Raw genomic sequence first — 14,615 nt, 5'->3', positions numbered from 1 at the left:
AGGATTAAGGAGAATTTACTGGAGAGCAATTAAAACAGTTGTTAGAGCAATTTGTTTTTGAGGTTGAATTTCACATCAAAGTAAAGCTATCTGAGGAGTGTACAGAGTAGAAGAACAATAAAGCCATCATTTCAGGCCATCTATTCTGCATCCTCAGAGTGCAGATTAATAAAGTGAGCTAATAGGACAAGGAGATTTACAGGGCTAAATTAGGTGAAGCAGCCTAAATGCAGCTTGCATTTGGAAAGAGGCATCCTGGCTTCCGTCTCTGTTGGCTCTCGCTTTTTGTGGCTGTCGTGACACCACGGCTGGAGGCTGCTCTCATGCATGAACCATACTGAAAAGCTGTTAATAGAAGCTGGGTCAGAGCCAGTGGTCTTCACTGGCCCTTTGCTGGTGTTTACTGGTCTTGCTGTCTTGGTCTTCCCATTCTAGCTGTCTGCTCCTACCTCCTTACCATGCCCTGACCTAGGAGGAGGCATTACTCCAAACTCTCCCTTGGGGTAAAAGAGTTGGAATTGCATCTTGTGGGCAATGCTGCTGTCTCCATCTCTGTTTTGGAAAGGCAGTAAACCTGCAATGAAACAGGTTTTCAAGGCAGGGAACCAATCCAGACACAGTGAGTCATCATAGAATCATAGAATGGTTTGGGCTGGAAGGGACCTTAAAGATCATCTGGTTCCAACCTCCAAGGAAGATTTGTTAGCATCTTTATATTTAAACAAAAACACTTAATATCTGAAAAGATGAGATTTAAAAACATTGTAACATCAGGTATAAAGTGAATCATGTTCTGTGTGACCTGCCTAGATTTAAAAAACACGTTGGTTTTGGAGCAAGCCTGTTTACCAAAGGGTACACATGAGAAATTGGATTTGACTGGCCTAGTTTTCAAAATATCAAAAAAGGGAGTCCCGGTTTTGACAACTGAGGACTCCTAGAGAGGAATAGTCCTCAAGGTCCAAGGGATGAAGCATCCAAGACTCACCTGATACTTCAAAGCAATGGCCTGGGAAGGGTTTGCTGGTGATGACAGCCATTAGCAGAACACAGTGTGGATGGTGGGAGAGGTCGGAGCAGGATCTGTCCTGCAACATCTGGGAGTGGGATGAGATTTGCCATGCAAGAGGGTGGTTGTTAGGGAGCAGCCACAGTCATCCCAGGTGGACTTGAGTTTCCTCGGAGCTGCGGGGAGACCAACTCAGTTCTCCACCAACTGCTGGAGGATTTTCCCAGTGAACAGGGTAAGAACAGGGGGACTTTGCCTTCTCTCTTAGTGGTTCATCCCATTGCTCCATGCTAACAATTTTTTCAAGTCTGTTTTTTCACAAGCTTTCGCTTGGACTTGTCAGTCTGGCATGGTCTTCTGTGCAGTTGTTGCTCGTCCTCCCTCTGCAGTTTTTAAAATAATAGTGTTTATCTGGAAGGACTGGCTGGTCTCTGAGGCTGGGTGGGGAATGTAACCCAGCTGGGAACTGGCAATACCCCAGCATGCTGTGGGGAATAAAAATAGCATCAAATAAAGGGTTTAATATACACACACGCACACACAGAGAAAAGCTTTACAGAAAGGCTTTTTACACGATCTGCCCCAAACCCTGACATTTGCACTGCTAGAGGCAGGGTTTTGGATGCTTCTTACCCACCATCGTGTGGAGGATGTCTGCATCCAAGCGACATGCAGAAAGCTCCCTGTATAAACACGGGAGACAAACTGGCATTCAGGGTACATCTTGTCTGACCTGCTTTAACAACTAGCTGCAGGTGAAATGACTCACACACTCCAAGTGCCTTTTTCTCTCCCTCCACTGTGCAGGGCTCCTGGAGGACGAGTTCAGATGCAGACACAGGCTTCATACTTGAACCCTCTTCTGAGTGTACAGTGCTCTGGAAATTGTGTGTGTTTTATAGTTTGTTCTCAGAAGCTGAAAAATAGCACAGTCATCTGAGCGCTGCATGGTTTGGGGTATCCTACGTCTAAATCCTGGATCAGGCACAAATTTGCCTCCCTCATTAGCATGAGAAAAGTGTCAATTACTTTTCTACAATGCACACCAAGATGTGAAAATGAATAGTATTTTTTGCAAACATCTTTACAAAAGTCTGTTTTATGTTGTGCATCCTAGGCATGAATTAAACTTTCCTTATTATTTTCAGTTGCATTTGTTGGGGTATTTTCAGCATTGTTTCCAAAGAAAATGAGGTATATGCAATTGCAGTATTTGTCTGATACTGGTTATGTCATCAAAAAACTTTAAAATACATGTACCAGCTTCAGCTAAGCTTGTGTGAAGGACTTGCATTTGAATCGTTTCAGCCAAGGAGGCGATAGAGGACAGCTCTCCTAGTTCCAAAAAAATACCTATACCAAAAGGGTGCCAAGACCAACACCCCTTGTAAGGACCCTGACCCTCTTTATGGGAAATAGACATCCTGTAGGATGTGGACCAGGTCTGATCTCTCTGGTGGGATCAGAAAGATGGTAAAGGAGCTGCTCTCTGGGTCTCAGCCATCAGCAAGCGAGCCAGGAGCTGCCAGTGGTCTAAGGGAGAGTGCATTTCCCTAACACGCTGCCTCTGTCGCTGCAGCCAGCTTGGAAAGTTCTCACTTGCTCCCTCCACGCACCTCACTCACTCTGCAGTTTTTTTTTTTTTTCAGTACAGCTGGCATGGTCCAGGTTAAAAAGAGCCCCATTTATTTCTTCAAATTTATTAACCTGGATCATTTCACTGATTGAATTTTCAGAGCAACTGGGGAGGGGAACTGTTAGTTGTCTTCAGGGCCACAGTATTGAATTAAGGTGCCTTCTAGGATGTTCCTGTATTAAATGGGAACAAAAATACAGGGATCTGGACAAATACATTAGATTGTGAGTAACCAGATGTGAGGGAGATGGGGGTTCTACAAGACATTAATACAGATGAGATAACTACCTCTGGAACCAATTTTTGAGAGGTGACCACCACCTACACCAGCCTAGCCTGTGCATTAATGAGTGTGACCTGTCGGTTACTGGTTGCAACCCCAAGCCAGCCTCATGGCAAGGCTCCTCCTTCTGCTCTGCATGGATGTATGTAGCTGTGGGTACTGAAATGTTTGCTTCCTGGTCCAGTTTTTGGCACTGCAGAAACACCCAGTGAGCTGAGTCAAGCCAGTCCCAGACCAGGGTCTCCCCTTGCTGCAGGACTCCAACATCTCTTGCCCATCAGCCGCATCTGTAGGGTGCCACAGCTCGGGCACCCAGAGTTTATTAGTCACTGTGAAAATCTTTACATTGATGGCCATGTGTGGCTTTCCCTGTCTCTCACTGGGTGCACACATCCTGTATTCATCACCATGACAACTGTGTGCCCTTTTGCTATACCATTATACATTTCCATGAATTTCTGTGGTGAGAGGCAGGGGTGTATTGAATGCCACTAACAACGCGTGGGATGTTCTAGGAATAGGACAGCATGATCTCTGGTCAGATATCTGCCACTTTCTTGAACTTACTGTAATTCTTCAAGACTTTTACCAATTCTTTAATCCATTCACGTACCTTCCTTGGAGTCACTTATTAAGGGGTCTTTGTGAATGGAGCAAGGTCGTGGAGGGATGATTTTCACAGTACTGGTACAAAAAAAGACAGCAGACAAGGGATGCATTTCAAAGCATCTGGAAAGGCCGCAGTTTTACTGATAATTCAGCAGTAGATGGGAGAACTTGTGGCATCTCAGCCTGGAGCTGGCTCCCTGACCTCTCATTGCTGCTGTCCTCATCTGCACTTGGTTTTGGGTTTGGTTATACAAGCTGGCACCTCACAGGAGATGCTCCAGCAGTAATGTACCCATTTCCAGTACCTTTGGTAGGGTCCCTCTTTGGAAGTGGTGATGGGCTGAGTTTGCAGTCATGGCAAGTTACCTCTCGGTATGAAGGGGAGGGAAAGGAGGTTTGGGGTTAAGATCAAACGGAGCATGTCAAAGCTCTCTTGTCTCCTCTGTGCCTGCCTTGTAGACAACTCAAATACTTCAGTTCCCAGGGCTGGCCATCGGTTAACTTCTACTTAACCTTTGTCAGCTCAATAATTAACGTCACCTCCATTCCCCCTCCTTCCCAAAATAAATACATTAAAAGCAAGAAAAACAGGAACCTGGTCTCATGAGACAGGATTTGTCACACACAGCAGTCTTTCACAATCCCATCCATAAAGGAAATTAAGTCCTACACTGAATCTCCATCACATTAATGAATTTAGCACTTGCCATGAGACAGGGGTATGGCTCTTTACTCCTTGAGATGTGCTATGCACACAGTTAATTCAGTTTCTTCTGATTAACTCCTTTGGGGTTTGTGTCTATTCCTGGGACATACATTTGGACAGGCCTATGTGTAACCTCTCTGAAAAGGGTCAGGGACAACTGAAATAGCTCATCCAATTTAAGATTTCAAAATAAGCCTCTCCTAATTTGCTGAGGAATGTCAGATTGTATGAGGTGTTTTTCTGTTCTTATTTATAGAGAAAAATAGCCAGTAATAGTTATTAGACATTAATAGAATTAAGTCTCTATGTAAACACGTTTAATCCTATTCTGGCTTAGGTTAAACCACTGTAGAAGTGGATTAAATCCAACAACATGAAAAAATTCCTAATATGGAAAAATTTGATAATGAAAAACAACTATTACTGCTAGAATTCACATCTAATTTTCTTTCCCAGTTCTCTGTCTATATAAGAGGATCTTTCTTTTCTTTTACTTGTACATATTCTAACAATGTCGGGTAGTCCTGACCAAGACTAGGGTCCTGCTGTGCTAGGCATAGTGCTCTCTTGGTTGAGGGTGGGTGTCCTGTAGAGGGGACAGTCTCCATGGGGTGATGCAGGGGTGAAATGGATTCCTCGTGGTGACAGTGGGTGAACAAGGACCAAGATCCTGGTCTCCAAAGAGCCGTGATCTCACAGTGTCAGCTGAGATATGAGGGTCTGCAAGGTTATGCATTTCAGAGTGAAAAAGAAAATAGCAAATACCCATGAACACATCCAGGTTTCATGAGAAAGCAGAAGGGAGAGCGGGCACAGGGCTGTGCATTTTCTCCCTTGGAAATATATCTCCACCAAGACAGATCAGTCCCGAATTCTTGACTACCAGCTAACCCCTGGATTTTCAAGTCCCTGGGCATTTTCTGTGCTAACTCAGAGTGCAGCAGTCTTGCTTCTTCAAAGGAGCTGACCATAATTGTTCCAGGGTATAGCACTTTCTGTCTCAAGAAGAGAAAGGAAACGATTTATTGAAGAGCTCTGCCAGGCTCCTCCCTGCATCCTACAAGAAGCTGAAGGAACGTCTCCTGAGTAGGTGACAGCAGGGCTTTGGGACTGTGTCTTCTCCAATGTGTAGGTGTAAAGGGGGGAGAAAGCCCACAGCTGTGAATGGTTACTGGGTCCTTGGTCTCCCTCAGCCAGAGCAGATTTTCACTGCAAATCAGATGGCGTTCGTCACCTTGGCCGCCCGTCCCTGCAGCAGGGACGCGTTCGGCTCTCCCCAAAGCGTTGGGCTCAGCCCCCCGTGCCACTGGGCTCGGCTCATCTGAGTGACATCTGGCCAAGTGGTTCTGGGGCAAAAAAAAAACCCACAGTGATTTCCTGGCTCTCATAAGGGCCCACTTCAGGAGTATGAGGTACAGGCAGTCTCAGATTAGTGATGTCTTGGCTTTCCTTCTGCAGAAGGCAGCAGCAGCAGTCATAGGTAATTATATTCCGTGAAGGGAGATAACCTCTGGTTTTGAACTGAGAGGAGGAAATGGATAAACGAAAGAGCAAGAGTATATTGGGGAAAAAAAGGGAGGTGAGGGTAGTTTTCAGTGAAGTGCCAGTGTTTGGAGAGGAATCAAAAACTGGTGCTTTTGGGGAGAGGAGGGTGCTCAAGCTGTGACCTAGGGTCATGGCCAGAGAGCAGAGGAACATTGGGTAGAGGATGTTTTCCCCTCCCCAGATATTTTCAGGGAGCCAGCCACGGGGCGCAGGGCAGAGCAGCACAGCTGGACAGGGAGCCCAGCGGAGGAACCAGCCATCGTCTCGGAGGCACGGCTTGGGGACACATCCCTGCAGCTTTCAGCATTGCATCGTCTGCCGGGGGTGCCATGCTGCCCTCCAGGGAGACAAAGGAACAAACAAAGCAACACAACCCACCTTCCAAATCTTCATTTAGAGAGTGTGGCGTCAATTAAATGTAATTACTTTATTTTGAATCAAGGGCAACTTCTCTTGCATTTATTTGCTGTTCCCAGTGGCTTGTCTGAGAGAGTGAGAGTTGCTCCATGAGGGCGGGCACTAATGAAAGGGAGCTTCCAAACGAGTGTCGCTGCATCTAGGTCAGAGGAGTCAGATGAAAGTATCTTCCATGATTCTCTCTTGTTTGTTTGTTTTTATTTTTTTTAAACTGGGCTTCTAACAAACATGTTAACTTTCCAAATTATTATAAGCAGCTGCATCTATCAGCAGCACACTGGGATGTATTTACTGTGTTTGAAAGCTCTCTAATGAAGCTTTGAAGTCCAGCTCATCCCAGATTTGTGCAGGGAAGGAGATGGAGCCATCATGGCACTACTCTGCTGACTACTGAAGCTGTGAAACTTGAGAGCAACTATTTATCTGCAATCTATTTATTTGCAATCTATTTATTTGCCTTTTTATGAAAAGTAAATATATACTGAAATATGGATACTCAAAGAGATACTTCAAAACCTACATATGACTATCACACAGTTTTGCTTGTGTATTCCATGGGCTTTCTTTTACTTTTCTTACCAAGACTATCCCTACACAGTCTATACTTGCCTTTCTTGCATTTAATCATGTGCTGCTTGTGATGATACTTCAGTATCATCATCCAGCGAACAAGAGTTTCCCTATCCTGCCTTAGTCCCACATTTAAGAAAACTGGTTGAACCTAAAAAAAAAAAAAAAAAAAAAAAAATTCATGAGTGACATGCATAAATCAACAGAAAGGTTTTTACTCTGTGGATCCTTCAGCAGCTTGAGTCTTGGATGCTTGGATTCCTTTTTCTATAGAGGTCTGAGAGATGCTGCAGGGTGAAATAACCGCAGTGTTAAATGGCATGGCATCATGAAACAGTAGATATTGCTGGGTTTTAGAATTACAGACCCATGTTACGGTGCTTCTCCATGGTGCTCCCGGTACACCCATACATATTAAACATAGAAACTTTCCAGGAAACGCTTGTGTTGCTGTGTGAAGCCACACAGCACAGCACATGAGGAACCTAACTGCACCCTCCAGCCACTCCTACAAAAGTAGCAACAAGGGTAGCTAAAAAGTATTTATCACATTTGTATTTTCCAGTCTCTGGAAGGATGTGTATGTTGCATTAAACTTACAGGTGCAGAGTCTCCACTGAATTACTGTTTCCTTTTGATGTGTACTAAAGATAGTGATGGAGTAGGTATGAGTGTGAGTAATCGGGAAGTAGGTATCACAGTATTTGGGTTCTTGCTCGCTTTCTTTCTTCCCTTTATTCAGTTTGTTTGCTTCTTTTGGTGTTGGGATATTTTTAGTTCTTCAAGACTCTATTGTCTGCATCAAAAATAAAGGTGAAACCCACTTTTAATCTATAATCTTAAGAAAGTGTGTGTGAGTGTGTGTGTGTGTGTGTGTACCCTATCTATGCAGTAGCATATATCTGGTGTTACTATGTCTTGATCAGCTCCATTTGAATAGACTACAAGAAATTAAGATAGAAAGGAAGGTGTAATGCCTGTTCTCTCAGTACTGTTTCCCCATCTCCCAGTAAAGTTTGCTGTGTGTGACGTCCTTTGCGTACTGACTCTGTTGTGGATTTATCCCCCATAGATCATATTCCGGAAGATCAGCGATGTCAAGAAGGAAGAAGAGGAGCGCCTGCGACAGAAGAACGAGGTGACGCTGAGCATCCCTGTGGACCACCCTGTGCGGAAACTCTTCCAGAAATTCAAACAGCAAAAGGAGATGCGTAATCAAGGCTCAACCCACATCGACCCGGAGAGGAGCCAGCTTCAGGTGGAAAGCCGGAGCGTGCAGAACGGGGCCTCCATCACAGGCACCAGTGTGGTCACAGTGTCTCAGATCACCCCCATCCAGACGTCCCTGGCTTACATGAAAACCAGTGAAGCCGTGAAGCAGAACAACAGGGACGCGATGGAGCTCAAGCCAAATGGAAACGGAGATCAAAAATGTCTCAAAGTAAACAGTCCCATGCGGATGAAAAATGGGAATGGGAAGGGGTGGCTTCGACTGAAGAACACGATGGGGACCCATGAGGAGAAGAAGGAGGACTGGAACAATGTCACGAAGGCTGAGTCCATGGGGTTGCTTTCTGATGACCCCAAGTGCAATGACTCGGAGAACGGCGTAAATAAAAACCCACTGAGGAAAACAGACTCTTGTGACAGTGGAATAACAAAAAGTGACCTTCGCTTGGATAAAGCTGGTGAGACTCGCAGCCCCCTGGAGCACAGCCCCATTCAGGCTGATGCTAGGCATCCTTTCTACCCTATTCCTGAGCAGGCCTTACAAACCACGCTGCAGGAAGTCAAGCACGAACTCAAAGAAGATATCCAGCTGCTAAGCAGTAGGATGGCTGCCCTTGAGAAACAGGTGGCAGAAATTTTAAAAATATTGTCTGAAAAGAACATACCCCAGATCTCTTCCCCCACGTCTCATTTATCACCCCAGCGCCCCCCCCAGATACCCTGTCAGGATATTTTTAGTGTTTCAAGGCCTGCATCACCTGAATCAGAAAAAGATGAAATCCACTTTTAGCATATACCTATGTGTATATATGTATACAGTATATATGCAGAGGTGTATATATACCTTTATACATATATATGTGTGTGTGTATACGGTAAATATATATACATATATATTTTCACTTGCATCCAATATGACTTGAACACACCAAGGATTTTGATATGTAAATATTGCATGTCCAGCTGGATTCTGGCCTGCCAAAGAAAACAATTATTAACATAGATATTGCTTGTATAATATGCAGTTGACTGCATGCACACTTTACATTTATTTATAATCTCTATTATGTAATAAAAGAATGACTTTTGTTTAACAAAGGCAATGTACTATTTAAAGAATCAGGGTCTAACCTGCCAATATTGCCATGACAGTTTTGATCTCAGGCTGGGTGAATTGAGCTTTTATTTCCTCACTGTCTTTTCTGCTGAGTTAAACAGTAGATTAACATGACATGGAGGACATGTTCAGACTCCAATTAGTATTGTTTCCTGGTATCATTCCATTACAATATACTGTATATTTGGTGATAAATTCCCCTACTCCTCCTAAAGGGAGGGCTCAGTGGCCAGGGAAGGGCATCATATCCAGTGCTGGGGTGGATCACTGGAATTCATTTGTGTGGGTATTGTGCATGCACAGCCTTTTATTTCAAGTATCCTCCTGCTCTTTTAACATCATAAGTAAGAAATAATAATGGTGATTTATGTAACAAAATGAAAATAACAGAAACTCTCAGCTGCACTCCCTGAGTGTTTGGAGGTAACTTCTTTCTTGAAAGCCTCCTTTTACTGATGACATTTTTACTGAACTGTTAGAGAAATGTTCCGTAGATTCTCTTTGCAGCGCTCAGCGATGATGTCCGCTTCTCTCAGTATCTTCATTAGGATGTCCTGTTTTTGCAGGGCTGAGGTTGCTCTCCCGCTGTCCCCCCCAGTGCCCCTGGCAGAATGACTTTGCATGAGGTCTGAGCAAAGGAGAGAACAATCGTTGTTCAACTCCTTGGGAGCCATGTGAGCAGGTTTGAAAGCCTGAAGTTAAAAGACTTCAGTTAATCCCCTGCCACTCTCTTTTCTGAGGATGTTTATCAGTCTGCAACTGCCTTTGAGAAGGAGGGAAAATAATAATTCAGGATGAAATTTCCTTTAGTCCAGGGTACCTGGATGATAATGTTCGGGTGGGAGAGTGGTGGGTGTGTTGGGGAGATGAAGTCCTCCCTGGGGTGCTGCCCGCTGCTCTTGCCTTGGACTCGTGGAAGGTTTCAGTGCATGGTGGAGGGGGGCATGACTTCAAAAGCAGGCTTGCAGTGCCCACGCAGCCAGTCGTCACGCATACTAAGTCCCTTAGGTCTGTGTTAGATGCTCTGACCCTCCTCTTAGCTGGTTCCCATCAGCATCTCCCACTCTCGAACTGTGTGCAGGCCCCACCTCCACCTCCTGGGCTGGAGCATCGCCCTCCAGGCGGCACTGCTGGCTTCGCGGGGCTGCAGCAGGGCAGGCTCTTGCACTGGATCCTATTTGTTCTCCTGTTTGGAGCTGAGGTTTTGGACTCTGCCTGGGTCTGCACCTGAGCGTGGTGGGGTTTTTTGCCTCTCTGTACTGGTTTTGACTCCAGATGCATGTGATGCACAGCAGAAACGGCCATCGCAGCTGCAGAGCTCTTAACCAGTACAGCTTGAGGCCAGCCCAGCAGAGTGCACTGACTCCTTCAGAGAAGCATTTCCCCTCCACACTTACATGGCCTCTTGCATCAAGATCCCATGTTTTCAAAAGTGCCTGGAGTAGAACATATATGTACCAGAAGACATCACTACCAATCAGGTAAATAAAAGACATGTTTATAATTAATGAGCATCCTTACCAGACACCAATACTAGATCCATTACTTTACATTAGGAGACTAAATGAACTAAATCTCTTCCTGAGAAACTTAAAAAAAAAAAAAGACAACCCAAAACAACAAAGCAAACCATCATTTGCAGTAGAGGCAATTAGGAACCTGCGTCTGAGGGTGAACATATCTTCTACTGTGAAATCCAACCCCATAAGCCCCCAAAAGTTCATACGAAAGCCAAAGAAGTCATTGCTTCTGTTGTGTCAGTTCATGGAGGCTTTTGGGGAGATTATGATCTTTCTCACTTGCTATTTATTTCTGTCCTGTTTCTGCCCCTTCTCCAGTTCCTTTCTTTAGGAAATTATAGATGAAAAAAAGGAAGAATAAAAAGCCACCAAAAGGGACAGTTCTTCCCAAGGCCTGGTGGTTAGGCTGCCTGCTCATAATAGTTTTTCACAGCTGCAGTTGCCGCTGTCAAAATTTTCAGCTGTATTTTGCAGCTGCTGTTCTGACACAAGTGCAAATCTGTAACTCTGCAGCCATGCTTTGGGCTGCAGGGACAAACTGCACTTGCAAAACAGCAGGCCCTTCAAGGTCCTACTCTAAATCCTACCCTGGGACTCTGAAAAAATCGAAGGTTATAGGGTTAGGTCGTTACAGAGTTGCTGCAGGCTGCTGGGGTATGTACAGACCTTGTGGGTACAATTTAAGTGCCAAGCTTTGAAGATTTGAATGTTCTTGCCTGACTTGGATTGCTGGTTAAGACAGACACACAGGACTGCCCAGAGCTGCCCAGTGAATAGCTGAGTCACGCAGGCTGTCTTGGGGCCAAATTTTGGTAAAATTCCTTGAATGCATGAATCTGCCATGATTTGATGCTCCAAAAGAGCCAGCAGGGTAATGGGGGTGACTTTGTTAGAAAGCCTTAGCCTTAATGGCATTCCTCTGCCTCTGCAAAGGACTCCTTTTCTTTCTTTATAGCTGATATTAATTCTAGATAGAACTGCATGGCATGCAAAGGGATCTCTATTTAGGTTTATCTTGCAAGTCAGGTGTAACTTTGTGCCACTTTACAATGACAGAACATGTAACAAGATTAAGCTGACCTTCAAAATGATTCGAGCCCAGAATGTCTATTACACAACTGGATAAAACGCGTAGGGGCTGAAAGCTATAAATAGTGTAAAATACAAAGTTCATGAAACAAATACGGAGTTTCCAGGTCCACTTCTAGTGCTGCTTTGACTGATATTCCAATATTGTCCATCACAAGTTCAGTGAAACCAGCTTGTACCTTCTATGAGGCAGTGGTGGGATGAGTGTCTTGCAAACATGACAAATGCAGCCTGCAGACGGGCTACCCCAGGCCCTGGGTGCTGGGGCTGCAGCCGGAGGTCACGTTGGCAGGATTGACTCTGGTGGCTATTGCTCTGAAAATTTGGCTTGTACAATTCTGATGCACTTTGCCTCCAAAATGTCATGATCGGACTGTTACGTGTTGTTTCATGGAATTGTCACCAGGGCACTGGTTCAGCTTTCCCGTCCCCTCGCTGTTGTGCATGATGCGAATGAGCGCGCTGCTGACTGGGGCATCCCTTTTCTGTTAAAGTAGCATGAGTCATAGCCGTGTAGTTCAGTCTTGACTGGAAGCAACCACCTATATTCATTAAGTGCAATAAGGACACAAGCATGTCTCTTCCCCCGAAGCCAGTGCTCAGGTGGCTACATGCCATGTGGAAGGAGCTCTTGGCTGCATGCTCTCCTTTCCCCTCAAAGCTGTGTATCTGTACAGATGTTCCTGCCACGTGCTGGTAACAGCATTCTTAGCACTTACCTTGTGCTTTGTGTGTTCAAAGCATTTTACCTGCCCACGAGCGGATTTTATCTTCCTGGACTTTGGAACAGAAATAAAATGTGTACAGAAAAGTAAACACTTCCCAATGCAAATTAACTAGGGTCCTTTAATAGCTTTTTGTGTGTGTTGTTACATATATGAGATAGAACAGCACTTCAGATTAATAACCGAAAAAAGTTAATTGTTGTAGTGAAGATTCAGCTCTTCTGAATCTGTGTTTGAAAATCCTTTTTTTCATCTTTCTGTCTTTGCCAGGGGACAGGGGTTAGAGCAGAGCTGGCTCTGGAAGTGACAAACTTAAGCTTTGCCCATTTTTCTTTTCCCTGTTCTGCAGAAGTAGCACAACTATAGGGACTTGATGCTGCTGGCACTGAAGTTTGGGCTCGTTGCTATATTCAAATTCAGTCTTCATTTGCCATGGAAAGCAACCCTGTTACACAGGTGTGAACTGAAGATTGAATGTGATGGCCATATTGGACCTTAAAGTGGATTTTGGATCCCAGAAAATTTTAGAGAACTGGCAGCTGCAGGAATAACGATGTTCTATTTGCAAGCTGTGAGCAGTTGCTCTGGAAGTAACTGAGACCGTTACACAGACGTCATCATTTGCATGGGCCAGAAAACAGATGTACTCATGAAATAGCTTGGAGGCTTTTTGGAGAAAAAGACATCCTGAACTAGAAAGGAAAATATAAATCCAAAGGTTCAATATGGAATTTGGGAGTGAGAAGGTATTATAATGGTTTGACACTTTTTTACTTTGATTTTGAGCATTTAAAAAACCCAAACCTATCTTTTTAGATGTCAGAATTGGACAGATATTTGTTAAAATAAATATTTTTTCTCCTAAGTGGGGGGGCATCAAAATGATACCTGTTTTTTAAAAGAAGTGTTCAAGTACCATTTTCCTAAGGAAGAGGGTTTTAACAGGTTTTGTTACTGTTGTTTTTAATAGGCTGTATCTAAAGGCTTTTATTCGGTTCTTTTTTTGTACCAGAAGCTCCTGTGCTAGCACATATCTTCAGGTCTGTAAGATCTATAATGCTTTACAGTCTTGCTGCTAACCTACTTGTTAGGAAGGGTTTGAGAAGTGGGGCTCCTTTGGATTAAGGCATCTCTCCATGGCAGCCCGGGCTCTGTGACTCTCCCGTCCTGAGCTGCAGTGAGAGCTGTGAGCACTAAACAACAGTAGTTTGCAGTTTTCTCGAGACTTCTAGATCTGCACTGATATTCTTAAGGAAATGTAAGGAAGGAAATAGAAAAGTTGACACTTTTCCTGGATAGCCCCAGTCCTTCACATATGTCAGTGCAACCAGGGCAGCACTTTCACATGGAGCCTACAGGGAGGAAAAGTTTGATTTCCTAATCTGGGAATAGTTTTTATAACTTTCCCTTTATTTTTTTGGTACAAACACATAACATGATCTCTACATGCTCTGTTGCTTTTAATATGTTATAGTGCATTTCAAAATTAATTACATTCTTAAGGCAAAGTGCTGAATGGAGTAGACAAGAAGTCCACGTTATTTCTGGCAGGAAAGCAGCAAATTTTCGCACTGACATAAAAAATATTGTGCAACGATCAGATTTGTGATGGCTAACAAATGACAAACAAAATAAAATCATCCTTACTGAGGGTGTGTTTAGTCATATAGAAAATTGACCTTGTATTGCACAGTGGGCCAAGAAGGCATATATTGATTTTGAATACTCAGGTAATAGAAGCATTCAAAAAGGGCTTGACCAGGCCATGACAAATAAATTCTATTAATTATGTTATGTTAATCAGCTTCCTGATGCAAGGCAGGTGGAAACACACTTCTGGGGCAATATTCCCACAAACCTTTTTATCCATTGTCTATAAAGCAGATAAGTGCATTTCTTCATAATTTTCTGCTTGGAGATGTAAGCTTGCTTGGCCCACAAGTCTGAGACTGTTGGCGTGCACCAACTCTATATCTGGCTGTCTGCCATGAATACATCAATTAGCCTTAATTAAAAGCCCTATAAAAAGGATTTTGTATTAGTTTGGGCTCAGCCCCTGCCCCCTCCCCCCCAGTGACATGACTGTATTTTATCTGATTTAGAACAGATTCAGTTCACAGTGAGCAATGACAGAATATATTTCTGCCTGCTTGCAAAGG

General features: G+C 44.0%; 2 protein-coding genes across 2 annotated transcripts in view; one reads left to right on the top strand and one right to left on the bottom strand.

Annotated features, from left to right (window-relative positions):
• KCNH5 (potassium voltage-gated channel subfamily H member 5) overlaps positions 1 to 9,527 on the top strand; it is a 162,292-nt gene extending 152,765 nt beyond the window's left edge. Inside the window, exon 11 of the mRNA XM_032996364.2 lies at positions 7,848 to 9,527. Within this exon, the coding sequence (XP_032852255.2) occupies positions 7,848 to 8,795 (948 nt within the window). The 3' untranslated portion in view covers positions 8,796 to 9,527. The remainder of the gene's footprint in view (positions 1 to 7,847) is intronic.
• LOC116962468 overlaps positions 9,250 to 14,615 on the bottom strand; it is a 101,483-nt gene continuing 96,117 nt past the window's right edge. The window contains exon 4 of the mRNA XM_032996365.2: positions 9,250 to 10,558. Coding sequence (XP_032852256.2) covers positions 10,127 to 10,558 — 432 coding nt within the window. The 3' untranslated portion in view covers positions 9,250 to 10,126. The remainder of the gene's footprint in view (positions 10,559 to 14,615) is intronic.

Source organism: Tyto alba, unplaced genomic scaffold (genome assembly GCF_018691265.1).
Source record: "Tyto alba isolate M040663 unplaced genomic scaffold, T.alba_DEE_v4.0 Super-Scaffold_29, whole genome shotgun sequence".
In the NCBI taxonomy this organism is placed as follows: domain Eukaryota; kingdom Metazoa; phylum Chordata; class Aves; order Strigiformes; family Tytonidae; genus Tyto; species Tyto alba.
The sequence above is the reverse complement of the archived record's forward strand: the minus strand, read 5'-3'. Positions and strand labels throughout refer to the sequence as shown.